This window comes from Mustela putorius, unplaced genomic scaffold, assembly GCF_011764305.1.
Source record: "Mustela putorius furo isolate JIRA1106 unplaced genomic scaffold, ASM1176430v1.1 tig00000275_pilon_pilon_pilon, whole genome shotgun sequence".
Lineage (NCBI taxonomy): Eukaryota > Metazoa > Chordata > Mammalia > Carnivora > Mustelidae > Mustela > Mustela putorius.
Window position 1 is genome coordinate 32145741 of NW_025421341.1, and position 14784 is coordinate 32160524.

Genomic DNA, 14784 nt, shown 5'->3' on the forward strand with positions numbered 1-14784 from the left:
ACACTGGCCAAGTTAAATTTTACTTTAAAATCAAGAGACTGGTTCAGCATCAGTATATTTATCTATTTACTGTAACAATGAGCACCTACTGTGTGTTTGAGTCATGCAGCAGACCAGGTAGCAATTACAGAGAACTGCTAGAGGTTTAGGACTTCAAGAAATCAGTATGAACTATACAAAGGCACTACAAGAAAACAGACAAATGTAAGGCTAACATTACATGTTAGGAACTACAAGCAGGATTATATAACAATCTATCGATTCTATTTATTGTATAATATCAACTTCTACTCTTCTACCCTTTCCAGGCACTCGATGTCACAGCAGTCAGAAATACAAGAGGCTGTGATCACAAAACCAAATAGCATCCTAAGGAAATCTGTTGAGGCTAGTGGGAAGACTGGTTGCATAGTCAGCAAGACTAGGCTAACATTACTGGTTTGGAGTGGGAAGGAAAAATGGGTATTATTTTCAATTAGGCATACGTGTGCACCTTCATGCAAAACACAGTAATGATACAAAATAATCCTTGACTTCAAGAAGCCTATAATCCAGTCGAGGAAACAAAAGCAACATATGTCAACAAATTTAGCACTCTAATCCCAAAATGGAGCTTATTTAGATAACCAAGAAATAAAAAGTAAAGTTCATGGGGTATAAATTTTTGAGGAAGTGATATGAAGGGGCCAGTTGAAGTGAACCGAAATGGTTTAAATAAAGGAAAAGTGCATGTTACTGGCAGTAGAAAGAATGTGAGTGAAGAAAAAAAGCAACAAACAGGTTGCTTTTTCAACTTGAGTCTGCTGAAGTACCTCAGCAAATGGAAAAATAAAGGGGCAACTGGTGGTATCCTATTTGCTCAGAAAGATCCTTACCCACCCACTTAAAAGAGAAAAAAATATTTTTTTTTAAATTCCCCTAAATCCTGTAAAGAAATCAGATCAAGATTTGGCAATATTTTCTCTTAATCGTGGAAAGTCAATTTCTTAAGAGCCACAGACCAGAACAGGTACATGTCATCAACAATAAAATGTAAAGAAAATCTCTAAATATGATTAACGTATTTATTAGTAGGAGGTATAGTGAAAAAATATCTACCATGCTGATGCAAAAAATAATAATAAACAAGAAATTTGGCCCAAGTTCCACTACCGATTTAATAGTTTCAAAATATAAGTTGCTGTAACTTCATATCTGCAACCTACCTCACATCAAGGTCACCCCCCCATCACTACCACTGCTGAGAAGCTCTGTGTTTTCAGTGACCTCAAAACAGCTAACATAATTTTCTAAAACTAATAATGTATTATACTTATTTAGCAGCTCGTAGTTTTTCACAACCATTATATCCACTGGGTCTCAAAAATCACCCAGTGAGGTAAAACAGTGGTTACCCATCCCTATTTCACAAATAAAATAACTGGAGACCAGGGGCACCTGGGTGGCTCAGTTGGCCTTCGGTTAAGTTTCAGGTCTTGATCCTGAGGTCCTAGGACAGAACCCTGCATAAGGGCTCCCTGCTCTGCAGGGCAATCTACTTCTTCTGATCCTCCCCCCTGTTCATGCTGGAGCTCTCTAATGAAAATCAAAAAACAAATACTTTAAAAAAAAAAAAAAATACTGGAGACCAGATAGGTTAAGTGAATAGCTCAAGGTCACACAGCTACTAACTGGCAGTGTGTGAATTCCCAAGCCATTGTTTGTCTCTTGGCTGGAATGAGGGGCTTAAATAGAATCATAAAATCTTATCTAGATAACATAAATACAGTAATCTTAAAAGTTAGAATGGAAAGGTAAATATTCAAATTTACTTTGCTCAGTGAAAACACTGATTTTATACTGGTTTAGCATCCCCTTAATTTTAAAAAAAAATTATTTTAGCTTAGCAGCTTCTGGAACTCTAACTGCCAAATTCTAAAACTTTTAGAAAGGAAATGAAAAACTGAAACAAAAGCCTGTTCACTGACACAAACTAAACAATAACCGTGAGCTAGCAGACTTACAAACCCCTCAACTCTCTAAAAACTGGGAATCCAATAGAAATGATGATAACGTTATTTGTATTCTACATTAATTATATGGCAATTCTTAAATCCTTATGGATACTGGCACATTCACAGAAAAGCAGATGTAGACAAAACCCACAAACTCCAACCATATTAATATGCTCTCTTAAGTGTAAAATAAATCAAATAAAAACTCCCCAAACAATCTCACAATGATGTTTAAAAGCCACACTAATTCATTAATGTTTCTGGGCCTGAAAATGGAGCAGGGCTGTTTCAAAAGAAATTTACTTCAAAATTTACTTCAAAATTCACACTTAATATTGATCTCTTTGCATAATGAAAATAAACCTTAATAAAACTATCTGCATGCAACTGACTCTCTAACCTGATGATGCCATTCCTCAACCTTAACCGCCCCCCCAACCTCCTCCACCCCCGAGTAAATGCGACACACAAACACACCACACACAGGCCTCACATATAGGCCTCTTGCCTTTTTCCCCAACAACTAGGACCTTTGTTCCAAGCGTCGGTTTTTTGCCCCACTCAATAGCTCTTTCAACTTTCTACCCTGTATTTTTTGTTTTGTTTTGCTTTTAGAGAGGAGATCCTCAGCCTCAACTTTCTGGGTCTTTAAAAAATGAAATGCCAGAAATATCTACAGAGAGACTGGAGAGGAATAAAAGTTGAATACTGCACTAAAGGGCCTACAAAACGGAGTAAAGCCCGGGGATCGGGTGATCTGGCAGCCCAGGCAAGATCCGGGAAAGGCCGACTAGGAAAGGAAGACAGCAGGGGAGCAGTTAGACGTCCACTCAGAACACATTCACTGCACTAAGAAACATACCCCTGAACCCCTCACACACGAACGTTTACTCACTGACAGTCCCTCCTTCAATTAACTAACGAAAGAATTAAACTCTACCCACCGCCAGACACGAAGCTTAAGCTAAACGTCCCCAAAGTACAACGGCGTTATCAAAGACGAACGTGTCTTAAGGGTTCAGGAGCAACCCCTTCCGTTCCTTCTTACCACACAAGGTCCCCCCAGCAGTTCAAATGTGTTAAGTTATTTCCTCCCGATTTGCATGTGTTTTTAAATCTTTATTAATTCTTTTCCCTGTAGCAAATTAAGGATTCCTGTTACTCTAAGGAAGGAAGCGCCACGAAGGACAGGATTTGGGATTTTTCCAGCCTTCGTTATTTGAACTCCCCTTAACTTGTTTCTGAACTAGAAACCCACTCACCATGGAGGAGGATGAAGAGAGGGTGAACTGAATGGACAAACGATATAATAGGTTTTATGTAATCCACATATAAATAAATTAATCGCCTGACTCGCTTTGAATGCTAATACGATTGGAGTGACAACTGGTCCACCTCCCTCCCAAGTCCTGGACCCCCACCCCCGATTTCCACTCTGATCTATTCAGAAGCATGCTCTGCTCCTCAGTCAAGTTTCTCGGCCTCTTTTCCAGCCCCCCAGCACGCCCGTCTCGTCGTCATCCTCACTCAATCTCAACTTCCCACGGCTAAAGAAACTGCCCAGCGCAGACCCCTGTCTCCGGCCGCGCCCGCCCACAACCCTCCCCCCTTGGCAGGAAACCCCTTACTGCGGTCTAAAGTCACTCCGGCCTCTCCCTCCTCTGACCCTCGCTTCCCACAACTGTTGTCACTCGAGCTGCTCCCTAGTTTCCATTTCCGGGCCGTCCCCGGCCCTGGAGCCTCCCCTCTCCCGGTTTCCGGGCCCCCCGTCCCATTTCCGGGGAACCCTTGCCGTCTTCACACCCCCCACCTGCACTTCCGGCCCCCCACTTTCTCGCTTCCTAGACGCCCTCCAAGCTCCAAAGCCCACTTCCGGCCCCCCCGGCCCCCACAGGGCTCCCCAAGACCCGCACGCCTTACCCCGGTTCCGTGAAGGGCCCTCCTCATCGCGGGGGGCCAGAGGGGGGACCCAGCGAACCCCCCCCCCGCTCCCGCCCGGCCCCGGTCTCCCTCGAGCGCTTCGCCCGTCAACCCCCGGCCCGGTCCTTCCGCGGCCCCGCCGCTGCCGCCGGGAGCAGGCCGAGCGGGGGCCGAATCGCGGCGATGACACAACCGGGCTTCCTAGGACTTTCTGTTCCAGCTCCTCCCCACCCCCCTTGCCACCCCCCCCCAACCCCTCAGCACAACGCCCTCCCCCAAGCCTGGCCCGGCCGCTCGGAACTGAGCCCCAATTACCTAGTTGGGCCCCAAAGTCTCCGGTCCGGACTCGGTGGCGCGGCAGTAACTTCCACTCGCTCCCCCCACCCCCCCCGGCGGCGGCGGCGGCGGCTCCTCGGGTCCCTTCAATTATCAGCTGAGCCGCAGCACCGCGGCCGGCGTGCGCCTCCGCCCGCGCCGCCTCCCTCCCCGCCCGTTCCAACACCCTCCGGGAACTATTTTGCCCGCCGGCTTAGACTGACGAGCTCGTCCGCGGGAAAGGCCCCGCTGCTTACTCGCGGCCCATCACATCGCCCCTCCCTCCCCCACCGCCCGGAGCGACTCTCCCAGCGGCTTGAGATCTCCTCCCGTTCCCTTCGAGGGACCAGGAAGGGGAATGTGGGACTGTGCTCGGTATCCCTCCGCCGGGGTCACCCCCTCCCCTCCATGGTAGCAGGAACTAATTCCCTTTCGGGTCACCAGGGACCTGAGGTTTGAAATTTCACGGACCAGAGTTCCCTCTGACTCTTGGGAGAGAGGTCGACCACCCCAAGGCAGAAACCCCCCGCTAGTTCAAAAGCGGGGTTCGATTTAAACTAGGGCTTTGGCCCCATGACCCCAATCAAGCCCCGCCCCTTCCTGGTTGTCTTAGCGACGGCGGTGGCGTCCCAAGATGGCGTCGTGGCTGCCGGAGACTCTGTTCGAAATTGTAGGACAAGGCCCAGCGCCGAGCAAAGACTATTACCAGTTATTGGTCACCCGGTCCCAGGCAAGTGCGAGGCGCGGTTTACCCTCTCTAACACCCGGCCGCCCGGGTGGAGCGCGGAAAGCGAGCCGCGCTAGGCCGAGAGCGACTGTGGCCCGCCGGAAGCGTCCGGTCCCAGCTCCGAGCCGGGAAGATTTCCCTCGTCACCTGGGCCTCCTCGGACGGCTCCTCTGTGGCCCGCGTCTCTTTTCCCAACCCCAGCCCGGCTCGTCCCTGGCGAGCTTTCTTTGCCTTCCCACATCGCCGCCCTCTCCCTTCTTGCCACCCGGGGCTCCTACCCGCAGAGTTCCCTCCGCGCGAAGAGAAAAACAGGCGTCCCTGGCTGGCGTGCAACCTCACCTCAGCGTGGGAAGGAGAGAAAGAAAGACTCAGCCAAGTGTCCCAAGGAGGAGCCGGCAGGGGAGGGGAGAAAGGGAAGATCTCTTTTCCAGGGTAGGAGCTAATCATGGGGGATTTTTAAAATCTCATTGTGGTCTTTCCGGTACCACGACCACATCAAAACTTCTTTATCTCTAGTAGGAATTGATCGCTGAGAGCTTTCCCCTTACCTTTTTGGAGCCCCTTCTATCCCATTGAAAGTGTGCGGGGGGTGGTACAAAAATGTTTCAGCTGCTCTGCGCGTCAGCCCCACCCATAATGACATCTGCTCCACAACAATAAGACTGAGGATTATGTTATCGCTGGAGTAAAGTAACCATCAGCCTATTTTTATGACTGCTTTAGCTATTTAAGGTGGGCTTTTTGGTTGATTTATTGTGCTCATGAAATGATCAGGTTGAACTGGGCCTCCCCTCGGAACACATTTTCTGATTCCTGGCTGAGCTTAAGCCTGTCTCTGAGATAAAGCACCTTGTACTTTAACAGAGGGTATTTCTATAAAATGAAATTTAGAATTTTGTATATATTTGTTTTGGTGTAGCTATTGAATATGGCATCAGTTTTCCCGTGAGCCCTTAAGTAGGCAAAGAATGCTTTTTTAATAGCTTCAAAAGCATCTTTTAAAAATAATATATGTATTTTTAAACCTGATATTTATAAATATTGCAAGTATATCTATAATAAAAGCTTGATAACCTGTCAAACTTAGATATTTAATTGAACATTTTGGCGGGGGGATTTTTACACATTTAATTGGAATTTCATAAACGCTGAAATTCTTTTTTTGTTTGGTACATTTTTAGAACCATTTTCCATTCGTCTTAAGATGTATGATCCTACAGTTTTTCACTTTCTAACATTAATGATTGAAAGCAATAACACCTTACCATATTCATACTTTGTTTTCTATTTCCATCTACCTCACCTAAGTTAAAATGTTCTGTTTACAGTTTTTTCCATAATTTGTCTCTTAAAAAAAATTTTTTTGAGGATTTCTTTTTCTTGAAAGTACGTTATTACAAGTGTACTGTCATGTGTACTATCATGTCCTAAGCCTCAACGAATGAATACTTGCTTAGATTTTTATTTTAGTAAATTAACTATAGAGTGTTCCTGGCCATTAGTTTTCCCCAAGAATGCTTCTGTTGTTGATGTTCAGACTTTGCTCTGTTAGTCTAACTTAGGCACACGCCTTCTTCTAACCACTGTGTTTTATGAAACGCCCCTCCCCCATCCAAGTATTCTTACAGCTTTCTCTCTCTCCTTTTTTCTTTTTTCTTTTCTTTTTTTTTTTCATCTTCTTTCTTCTCTTTTCTTTCTTTCTTTCTCTCTTTCTCAGATCAAAAACTGACTTTCATTTGAGGCCCTATTCTTCATGTCAATTGCTTCTATATAAAATCATTTTCAAGCTGATTCATTTTCTTTTTTAAGCAGGCAGAATATATCCACTACAGTTCAACCAGTGCATGTTCATCTCAAATCTGATTAATTCACTCTCTTTTTAAAGTAAAATTGGTTGTAAAAAATAGTAAGCCAAAAAAAACGGTCTTTTCAGTCAACTGTCTTGAAAATATGCTATTTTCTGACCACAAGACAATTTTTCTAAGGCTCAGCACAGGAAACCAAACATCCACTAAGAGGTGGTCTGACATAAATAAGTACTAAAACACTAGAATTAAAATGAGTTTTATAAGATGGACTTTTTCTGAAGTGACTTTCTAAAGTGTTTCCTCTCTCTTTCTTCCTTTATTTCCAAAAATGTTGTATATTATTCGAAACAGGCCCCAGATTTAGATGGATCTTTCTGTCCCTCTGATTCTCTTTTTTATTCTTTCTCACTGCTTTTATTTTTATTGGCTTTAAATTGAAATAACTGCACATTTCACATGGATGTGAAGGCAGATATCTCTCATTAGGGTCATACCACTGTTGGTATAGTCCAGAATATAGATGTTATACATAAATTTTTTTTTGCCTTCTTATTTATACAGTAACAGTAAATACATATTTTTATGCTTATAGAGGCATTCCCAATTAACAACTTGATACCATTATTTTTTGTTTTTCCCTAGAGAGGCACTTACAGAATATAATTTATGGTCAATATAGTTTCTCACATTTGATCTTTATAATGATCTAAAGGCTTAGAAAAATCACTGCACTGCTTTCTAAATCAGAGATTTATGCAATTATTTTCACTCTAGTTTTAGTAGTATATATATTTTCTTATATTGGATTCTAATTCTTTGAAAACTGCGAGATTCATAGTAAGTTAGAACTGGAAAGAACCTTGAGTATTATTTAGGCAAAGGATACTCCACACTCTGCTTCTAAGAAAATCTTAAATTGTATTCCTGAATGAAGATCCTTTCCTTAATTTAATCAGCAAGTTGGCATTTACTATGGAGATGCAAAATACAAGATTTCTGGCTTCAAAGAACTCATCTTTCATTCCACAAATCTGTATTAAGCACCTTTTATGGCCAGGTACTGTTCTGGATGCTGAGAAAACATCAGTAAACCAAACAAAATCCCTCCTCTTGTGGAGCATGTAATCTAGGTGAGAGATATACTTAGTGATTTGATTTATATAAACACTGAAATGGCTTTTCAAGAACAAAGGAAGTTCATAGCCAAGTTAATGGATAGCACAGATGATTTAAAATCTGAGTCCAGAGGGGGGAAAAAAATCACTTTAGAGTAGGAGGCTCGGGAGGGTACAATGACCAGTCTTTTACTCTTGAAACTGTCTTCTTCGTTCTCTTGAAGTGGAAGTATTGCTTAATTAAGATGGTCACCCCTGGTGACTTAAGTTTAATGTGACAAACGATGGAAAACTACTAGAAACAGTAACTGTATGATGAGAATTGACAGATAGTGGCCTCTTGCACCTGTGTTAGGCAGTCGTCCCAAGAGTACCAACATGTGATAGTCCGTCCAGCGAATGAAAGGAGGAAGAATGAGTAATAGATTACCTTAATTTACCTATTTTACTTAAGCCTACTAAAAACTCCAAAAAGATACCTAAAGCTAATGTCATCTGGAAAGAAAAAGAAGGAAGAAAGAAAAGAAATTCCAAAAGCTCACTCCTCGAAAATAGCAAATATTTTTGATGTGCTTTAGAGTTGTAGCTCTGACAGAAAACATGTGAGGTCGCATGGCAGCCTGTGACAGGAAACTGTCCTCTCCAAAGACTTCTGAAAAAGGAATTAGACTTAGTGGCTGATGTTTAGGCTTTGCAACAAAGAATCCGGCCGATAACTGTTTCAAACTGCACAGCAATTTTAAAGATTTTAAGATTCAAACACAGCCTAATAAAAATGTTAATACATGCGCCCTTTGACCCTGCAAGTCCATTTCTAGGATTTCATACACAAAAATGCTTTCACCTATGTACTAGGATATGTGAGCAGGAAGTTCACCAGAGTGAAATAATTGTAAAAACATACTTCCATTAGTGGAAATTTCGTTAGACTGAATCATTCATACCAACGAATACTATACATCCTTTTAACAACAATGTGATGGATCTCTTTAGTAGAACAGATCTTAAGCAAGAAGAGTAAGTTTCTGGGTTAAACATTACCATGATGATCCCTTTTTAAAAAAAGGACCACCACAAGAGTTGTATTTTGTTTTGAATAAATGTTAATGAAATTTAAATAAATGTCAGAGGAAAACAGTTGAAGCTCTTCACTCTGAGGGTTGGAATTTTGGATTGCTTTCTCTTTCTGCATTATATATATATATATATTACATTATATATATATATTTTTTAAGATTGTATTTATTTATTTGACAGACAGAGATCACAGGTTGGCAAAGAGGAAGGGAAGCAGACTCCCTGCTGAGCGGAGAGCCCAATGTGGGGCTCAATCCCAGTACCCTGGGATCATGACCTGAGCCAAAGGCAGAGGCTACCCACTGAGCCACCCAGGCGCCCCTGCATTATATATTTTTGAAAGCTCCAAGTTTTTCTACAGTGAACATTTATTTTTATAATCAGAGAAAAGCAATAAAAATTGAAAATGAAAATGTGAGCGGATAGCACTTATTCTGAGAAGTTGGCCTGCTCTGTACTTGAACTTGAATCTGTTGCACCGGTATCACCTCTGAGCCACCTCCCATCACATTATGGGCAGCATTAATAACTGTCACCAGAGACTACTGACTGGGGGGTGGGGGTGGTTCTAATTCAACAAATTCAGAGAGTGCAAATGGATTGATGATTACTTACGAGATTTTAATGTCTAGAAATTCCTGATTTTATGGGGTCTTTTGCTTTTTACTTTTTTAATGTAGGTAATACTTACTTTTGAGAAAGTAAAAAAGATTGTCTTCTGTTGCTTTGTTGGGGGTGAGATAGTACTAAGGAGCCATTAAGGAACAGAACTTCTCAGTAAATTAAAATTATATTAACTCAGGGCGCCTGGGTGGCTCAGTGGGTTAAAGCCTCTGCCTTCAGCTCAGGTCATGATCCCAGGGTCCTGGGATTCAGCCCCTCATCTGGCTCTCTGCTCTGCAGGGAGCCTGCTTCCTCTCTCCCTGCCTGCCTCTCTGCCTACTTGTGATCTCTGTCTGTCAAATAAATAAAATCTTTAAAAAAAAATATTTTAAAAAATTATATTAACTAGACACCAGGTTGCACATTTTAGAAGGCGGATGGGGTGCAGTCCAATTGAGATCATGATAGTATTTCCCCATGGGACCCAGGAACCCCTAAATCATGCTCTACTCTACCCCACATAAGGTCCACAAGAGTCACTGGCATAGAGAAGAGAAAGCAAAGGAGAGTAAAACACACATTCCTTTTTTGTTTCTGATTACTCTTTCCTTGTCCCTAAGGGACTGTCTCCCACTAATGGACTGAATGTTTCTGTAATCTGTTTCGCCCTTTGTGCCCAATGGTCACCATCCACAACCAAAATGTTTCTGCACAGAATGTCCAGAATTCAGTGGAATGTTTGCATTCGCTTATTTTCCTCTTCCCTGTTATTTACGGATGACTTCTCCTCATTTGGGGGCTGGCTCTTTGTCTCCGAAAGTCCCTCATTTTTCCCTCTGCTGTTAAATATAAGCTTTTCCCTTCTTTGCTCTTAGAGCTTTCAGCTTCAGCCCAGCCCTCCCCTGGCCCTCCTCAGGAGTGTTTTGGTTTTCCCTCCCGCTCTTAGCAGTACCCACAGTGAACACCCTTCCCTGCCCTACAGGTTCTGCCAGGTGTTTCTGCCTACTGCATTATCCTTCTATTCCTCAGATCTGACACACTTCAGAAAAATGATTCCTAACCTGTGCTACTCCGGGATGCACGCAATTCCAGCTGTGAAATTGCTTTTGATCAGAAATTTAAATTCCCTTTAATTTTTCAAAGTGACATGTGGCACTTTCCAGGAGAGAGGAATAAAAATACAAATAAGGGGTTAAAATCTTGAAAATGACAATATTCAGAGTGCTCTACCATATTATAACCCAGTTGTCAAGTGGCTCCTAAACCCTCATTTCAAAATTCCATGACAGCTTAACAGAGCTCCAATATCATCTTTTCTCAGGTAAATCATTCATTCAGTCACCTCCTCAATCTGGGCAGTTCATTTGGTCTCACCCTGCACTGACACATATTTGTCTCCTAATTATATGGGGCAGTAGAGCACTGAATTGGGAGTCACTGAGTCATGGATTCTTTTGTTCCTCCTGCTAGTCTGCAAGCTCTTGACCTGGGGCAAGGCACTTAATTTGTCTGGGCCCCAATTGTCTCATCAACATTGTAAGGTTACTACTCTAAGAGATCACAAAGGTATATTCCATTTCTAAGTGCTATTTTGTATGAAAGTAGTGTTTCACCCTGGAAAAAGTAATGGATTTTTTTTTTTTAAGAAAAATTAGATTTGCATTGAAGATTCTGTGTTAGTAGCTATGTGACCTATATAAGTCTTTACCTGCCTGAGGTTCCATTTCTTCATCCATAAAATGAACAATGAAAAAATCAACTCTTGGCTATTTCACTGATATGGGAAGAACAGATACGTATAAAAAGCACTCCAGGCCAGGGTTTCTCAAAGAGAGCTTGAATCATCAAATGAGATTGGAAAATCCTGGGTTAAACACAATCTATTTTCTTCTCTTCTCCTGCATTTGTCAGAGCCTTTAAAATCCTGCTGTCCACCATGAATCTCCCAAGAGGAGACTGTACCATGGAGCTTTTCCTGTAGACTGGTGACTGTGGGACCCTTTTTTCTCTCTGAGCATCTCCAGAGCTAAGGTTCTGGGGAATGCTAACTGGAAAATACCCAGTAGTGTGCCTGGTACAAGAGCAGCAAATACTGAAGAAAAGTTTAAATATTTACATGGTCTTCTTCCAATGCCAAATCAGCCATATTTCACCTTTTTTTTTTTTTTTAAGTTTTTTTTTTTTTTTTTTAGAGAGAGAAAGCATGAATAGGGGGAGGGGAAGAGGGAAGAAGCAGGCTCCCCACCAAGAAAGGACCTGCACCCCCCATCCCAGAATCATGATCTGAGCCGAAGGCAGATGCTTAGCTGACTGAACTGCCCAGACACCCCTAAATTTCACCTTTTTTTTTTTTTAAGATTTTATTTATTTATCTGACAGAGAAATCACAAGCAGGCAGAGAGGCAGGCAGAGAGAGAGGAGGAAGCAGGCTCCCCGCTGAGCAGAGAGCCCAATGCGGGACTCGATCCCAGGACCCTGGGATCATGACCTGAGCTGAAGGCAGTGGCTCAACCCACTGAGCCACCCAGGCGCCCCTAAATTTCACCTTTTCATGAAAATCATTATAGGTACTCTCGAATCCTATTTATTTTTTTATTTTTTTATTTTACACTTAGCTTGTATTTCTACAAAAATACCTGTTGGTGTTTTGATTGGGATTACAATGAATATATAGCTCAATTTTTGGTGAATTGACATCTCCACAATATCAAGGTTCCAATCCACAAATATAGTATATCCGTCTTTTAAAAAAAATTTTTTAGGTATTCCTTAATTTTGGTTATGGGTTTCTTATAATATAGAAATCTTATATATATTTTGCTAGATTTCTAGGTGTTTGACTATTTTAAGTTATCTTGCTTCTCAAAATTATATTTTCTATTTGTAGCTACTAATAAAAACGATTTTTTTAAAGATTTTTTTTTTAATTTATTTGAGAGAGAGACAGTGAGAGAGAGCATGAGCAAGGAGAAGGTGAGAGGGAGAAACAGACTTTCTGTGGAGCTGGGAGCCCAATGCAGGACTCGATTCCAGAACTCTGGGATCGTGACCCAAGCCAAAGGCAGCTGCTTAACCAACTGGGCCACCCAGATGCCCAAAGAACAATTGATTTTTGCTTCTAGTAAATATCCTTTTATCTGGTGATCCTACCAAGTCACTTACTAATTTTAGTGATTCATATTTTTTCAGATTTTATGACAAATTCATGTCCTCTGTGCATAGTGATATATTTCTTCCTTTCGAATCCTCATGTCTTATTTGTCCTTGCTGTATGACATTGGCTAAGACTTCCTCTAAAATGTTGAAGAAAGATGATGACACCAGGCATTCTTGTCTTGTTCCTAGACTTATGGAGAAAGCTTTCAGTTTTTTGCCAGAGTGTGATATATGCTATAGGTTTTTTCAAATCAGGTTTAAGGTGTATCCTTTTATTTCAGGTTTGTCAAAAGTTTCTATTCTAAATAGATAATGAATTTTATTTTTCAAAAAAATTTAAAAGAACCCCCTAAGGTCTTTCAGCTATATTCTAAAGTTCAAGGTTGCTGTTTTTCTCTAAATTATTATTGAGGTTATTATAAACTGAGTGCTTCCTGGCTCCAGGACCATCATACTCAGCATTCCTTAAAGAACACCCGTTATTTTCTCATGCTATCTGTGTGAATTTGGTCCCAATCACTAGAATCACTTCCTGTCATATCCCCACATCCAAATTCTCCCCCTCCTTTGAGTCTCATCTAAAATGCCTGCTTAAGGGGCACCTGGGTAGCCCAGTCAGTTAAGCATCTGACTCTTGATTTCCTTTCAGGTCATGATCTCAGGTTGTGAGATCTATCCCTGTGTTCAGCTCTGCACTGGGCACAGAACCTGCTTAAGATTGTCTCTCTCCAGGGGCACCTGGGTGGCTCAGTGGGTTAAAGCCTCTGCCTTCGGCTCAGGTCATGATCTCAGGGTCCTGGGATTGAGCCCCGCATCAGGCTCTCTGCTCGGTGGGGAGTCTGCTTCCCCTTCTTTCTCTGCCTGCCTCTCTGCCTACTTGTGATCGCTCTGTCAAATAAATAAATACATAATCTTTAAAAAAAAAAAAAAAAAAATATATATATATATATATATATATATATATATATATAGTCTGTCTCCAGGGCACCTGGGTGGCTCAGTGGTTAAGTGTGTACCTTCAGCTCAGGTCATGATCTCAGGGTCCTGGGATTCAGCCTCGAGTCAGTCAGGCTCACTGCTCAGCAGGAGTCTGCTTCTCTGACCCTCCCCTCTCTCATGCTCTCTCTCTCCATCTTCCCCTTCCTTCTCTCTTTCCCTTCCTTCTCTCTCTCCCTTCCTTCCCCAATCTCTCTAATAAAAATAAATAAATAAATGCCCACTTAACATTTGAAATCAGTGGGGAAATGAAGAACCATTGAGTAATTATTGTAACAACTGGCTATCAAACAGCCACAAAATAAGAAAAAAATTAACTAAGTCCCTATCTCATACTGTGCATTAAAAATATTTTATATGGATTGAAGAAGTACATGTTATGCACAAAACATACACTAGGAACGTACCATAAGAAAATAAAGGAGAATATTATTTGAGTCTGGAAGTAGAGTCTTCACAAAACTCGAATCTGGGAGCCATAAAAGAAAAGAATGGCAGATCAAGGACATTTAAAATAAAGTTTTGGGATGCCTTGGTGGCTCAGTTGGTTAAGCATCTGCCTTCAGCTCTGGTCCTGGGACTGAGTCCCATGGGGTTCCTTGCTCAGCGGAGAAAATGCTTTTCCCTCAGCCTATTGCTCCCCCTGCTTGTGAGCTCTCTCTCTCACACAAATAAAATCTTAAAAATCAATAAATATAAATAAAATGAAATACAGTTTTGTGGGTGCCAGGTTGGCTTACTCGAGCATGTGACTCTTGATCTTACAATTGTAAATTTGAGGCCCCATGTTGGGTGTAGAGATTACTTAAGCATAAAATATTTTTTTTAATGAAAAATAAAGTTTGTTTCATGAATGATACTTAAAATTAATAAATTGCCTGGGAGAAAATGTTGGCTACAGATTTTGTAGGCAGAGGGTTAACATACTCAGTACCTAAAGATTATTATTTTTACAAATTTGACAAAATTTAACTCTCATTTATGACAAAAACTCTCAGCAAGGCAATATAGAAGAAACATACCTAGCATAATAAAGTCATATACTGTATGTATGACAAGCCTGCAGCTAACAT

The 14784-nt window shown here is 41.7% G+C and overlaps 2 protein-coding genes across 18 annotated transcripts in view; one reads left to right on the forward strand and one right to left on the reverse strand.

The window, feature by feature from the left end:
• The window catches only part of TRIP12 (thyroid hormone receptor interactor 12), a 145951-nt gene extending 140430 nt beyond the window's left edge, over window positions 1–5521 (reverse strand). For 12 of the 17 annotated variants that reach the window (XM_045078843.1, XM_045078845.1, XM_045078842.1 and 9 more), the window contains exon 1: window positions 4230–4581. The gene's annotated coding sequence lies outside the window, so the exon portion shown is untranslated. Of the gene's footprint in view, window positions 1–3622; window positions 3704–3914; window positions 4077–4229; window positions 4583–5234; window positions 5253–5504 lie in introns of those variants that run through there. The other 5 variants (XM_004773423.3, XM_004773420.3, XM_045078833.1 and 2 more) reach the window with 5 other exon arrangements.
• The window catches only part of FBXO36 (F-box protein 36), a 93700-nt gene continuing 83529 nt past the window's right edge, over window positions 4614–14784 (forward strand). Inside the window, exon 1 of the mRNA XM_004773418.3 lies at window positions 4614–4959. Within this exon, the coding sequence (XP_004773475.1) occupies window positions 4864–4959 (96 nt within the window). The 5' untranslated portion in view covers window positions 4614–4863. The remainder of the gene's footprint in view (window positions 4960–14784) is intronic.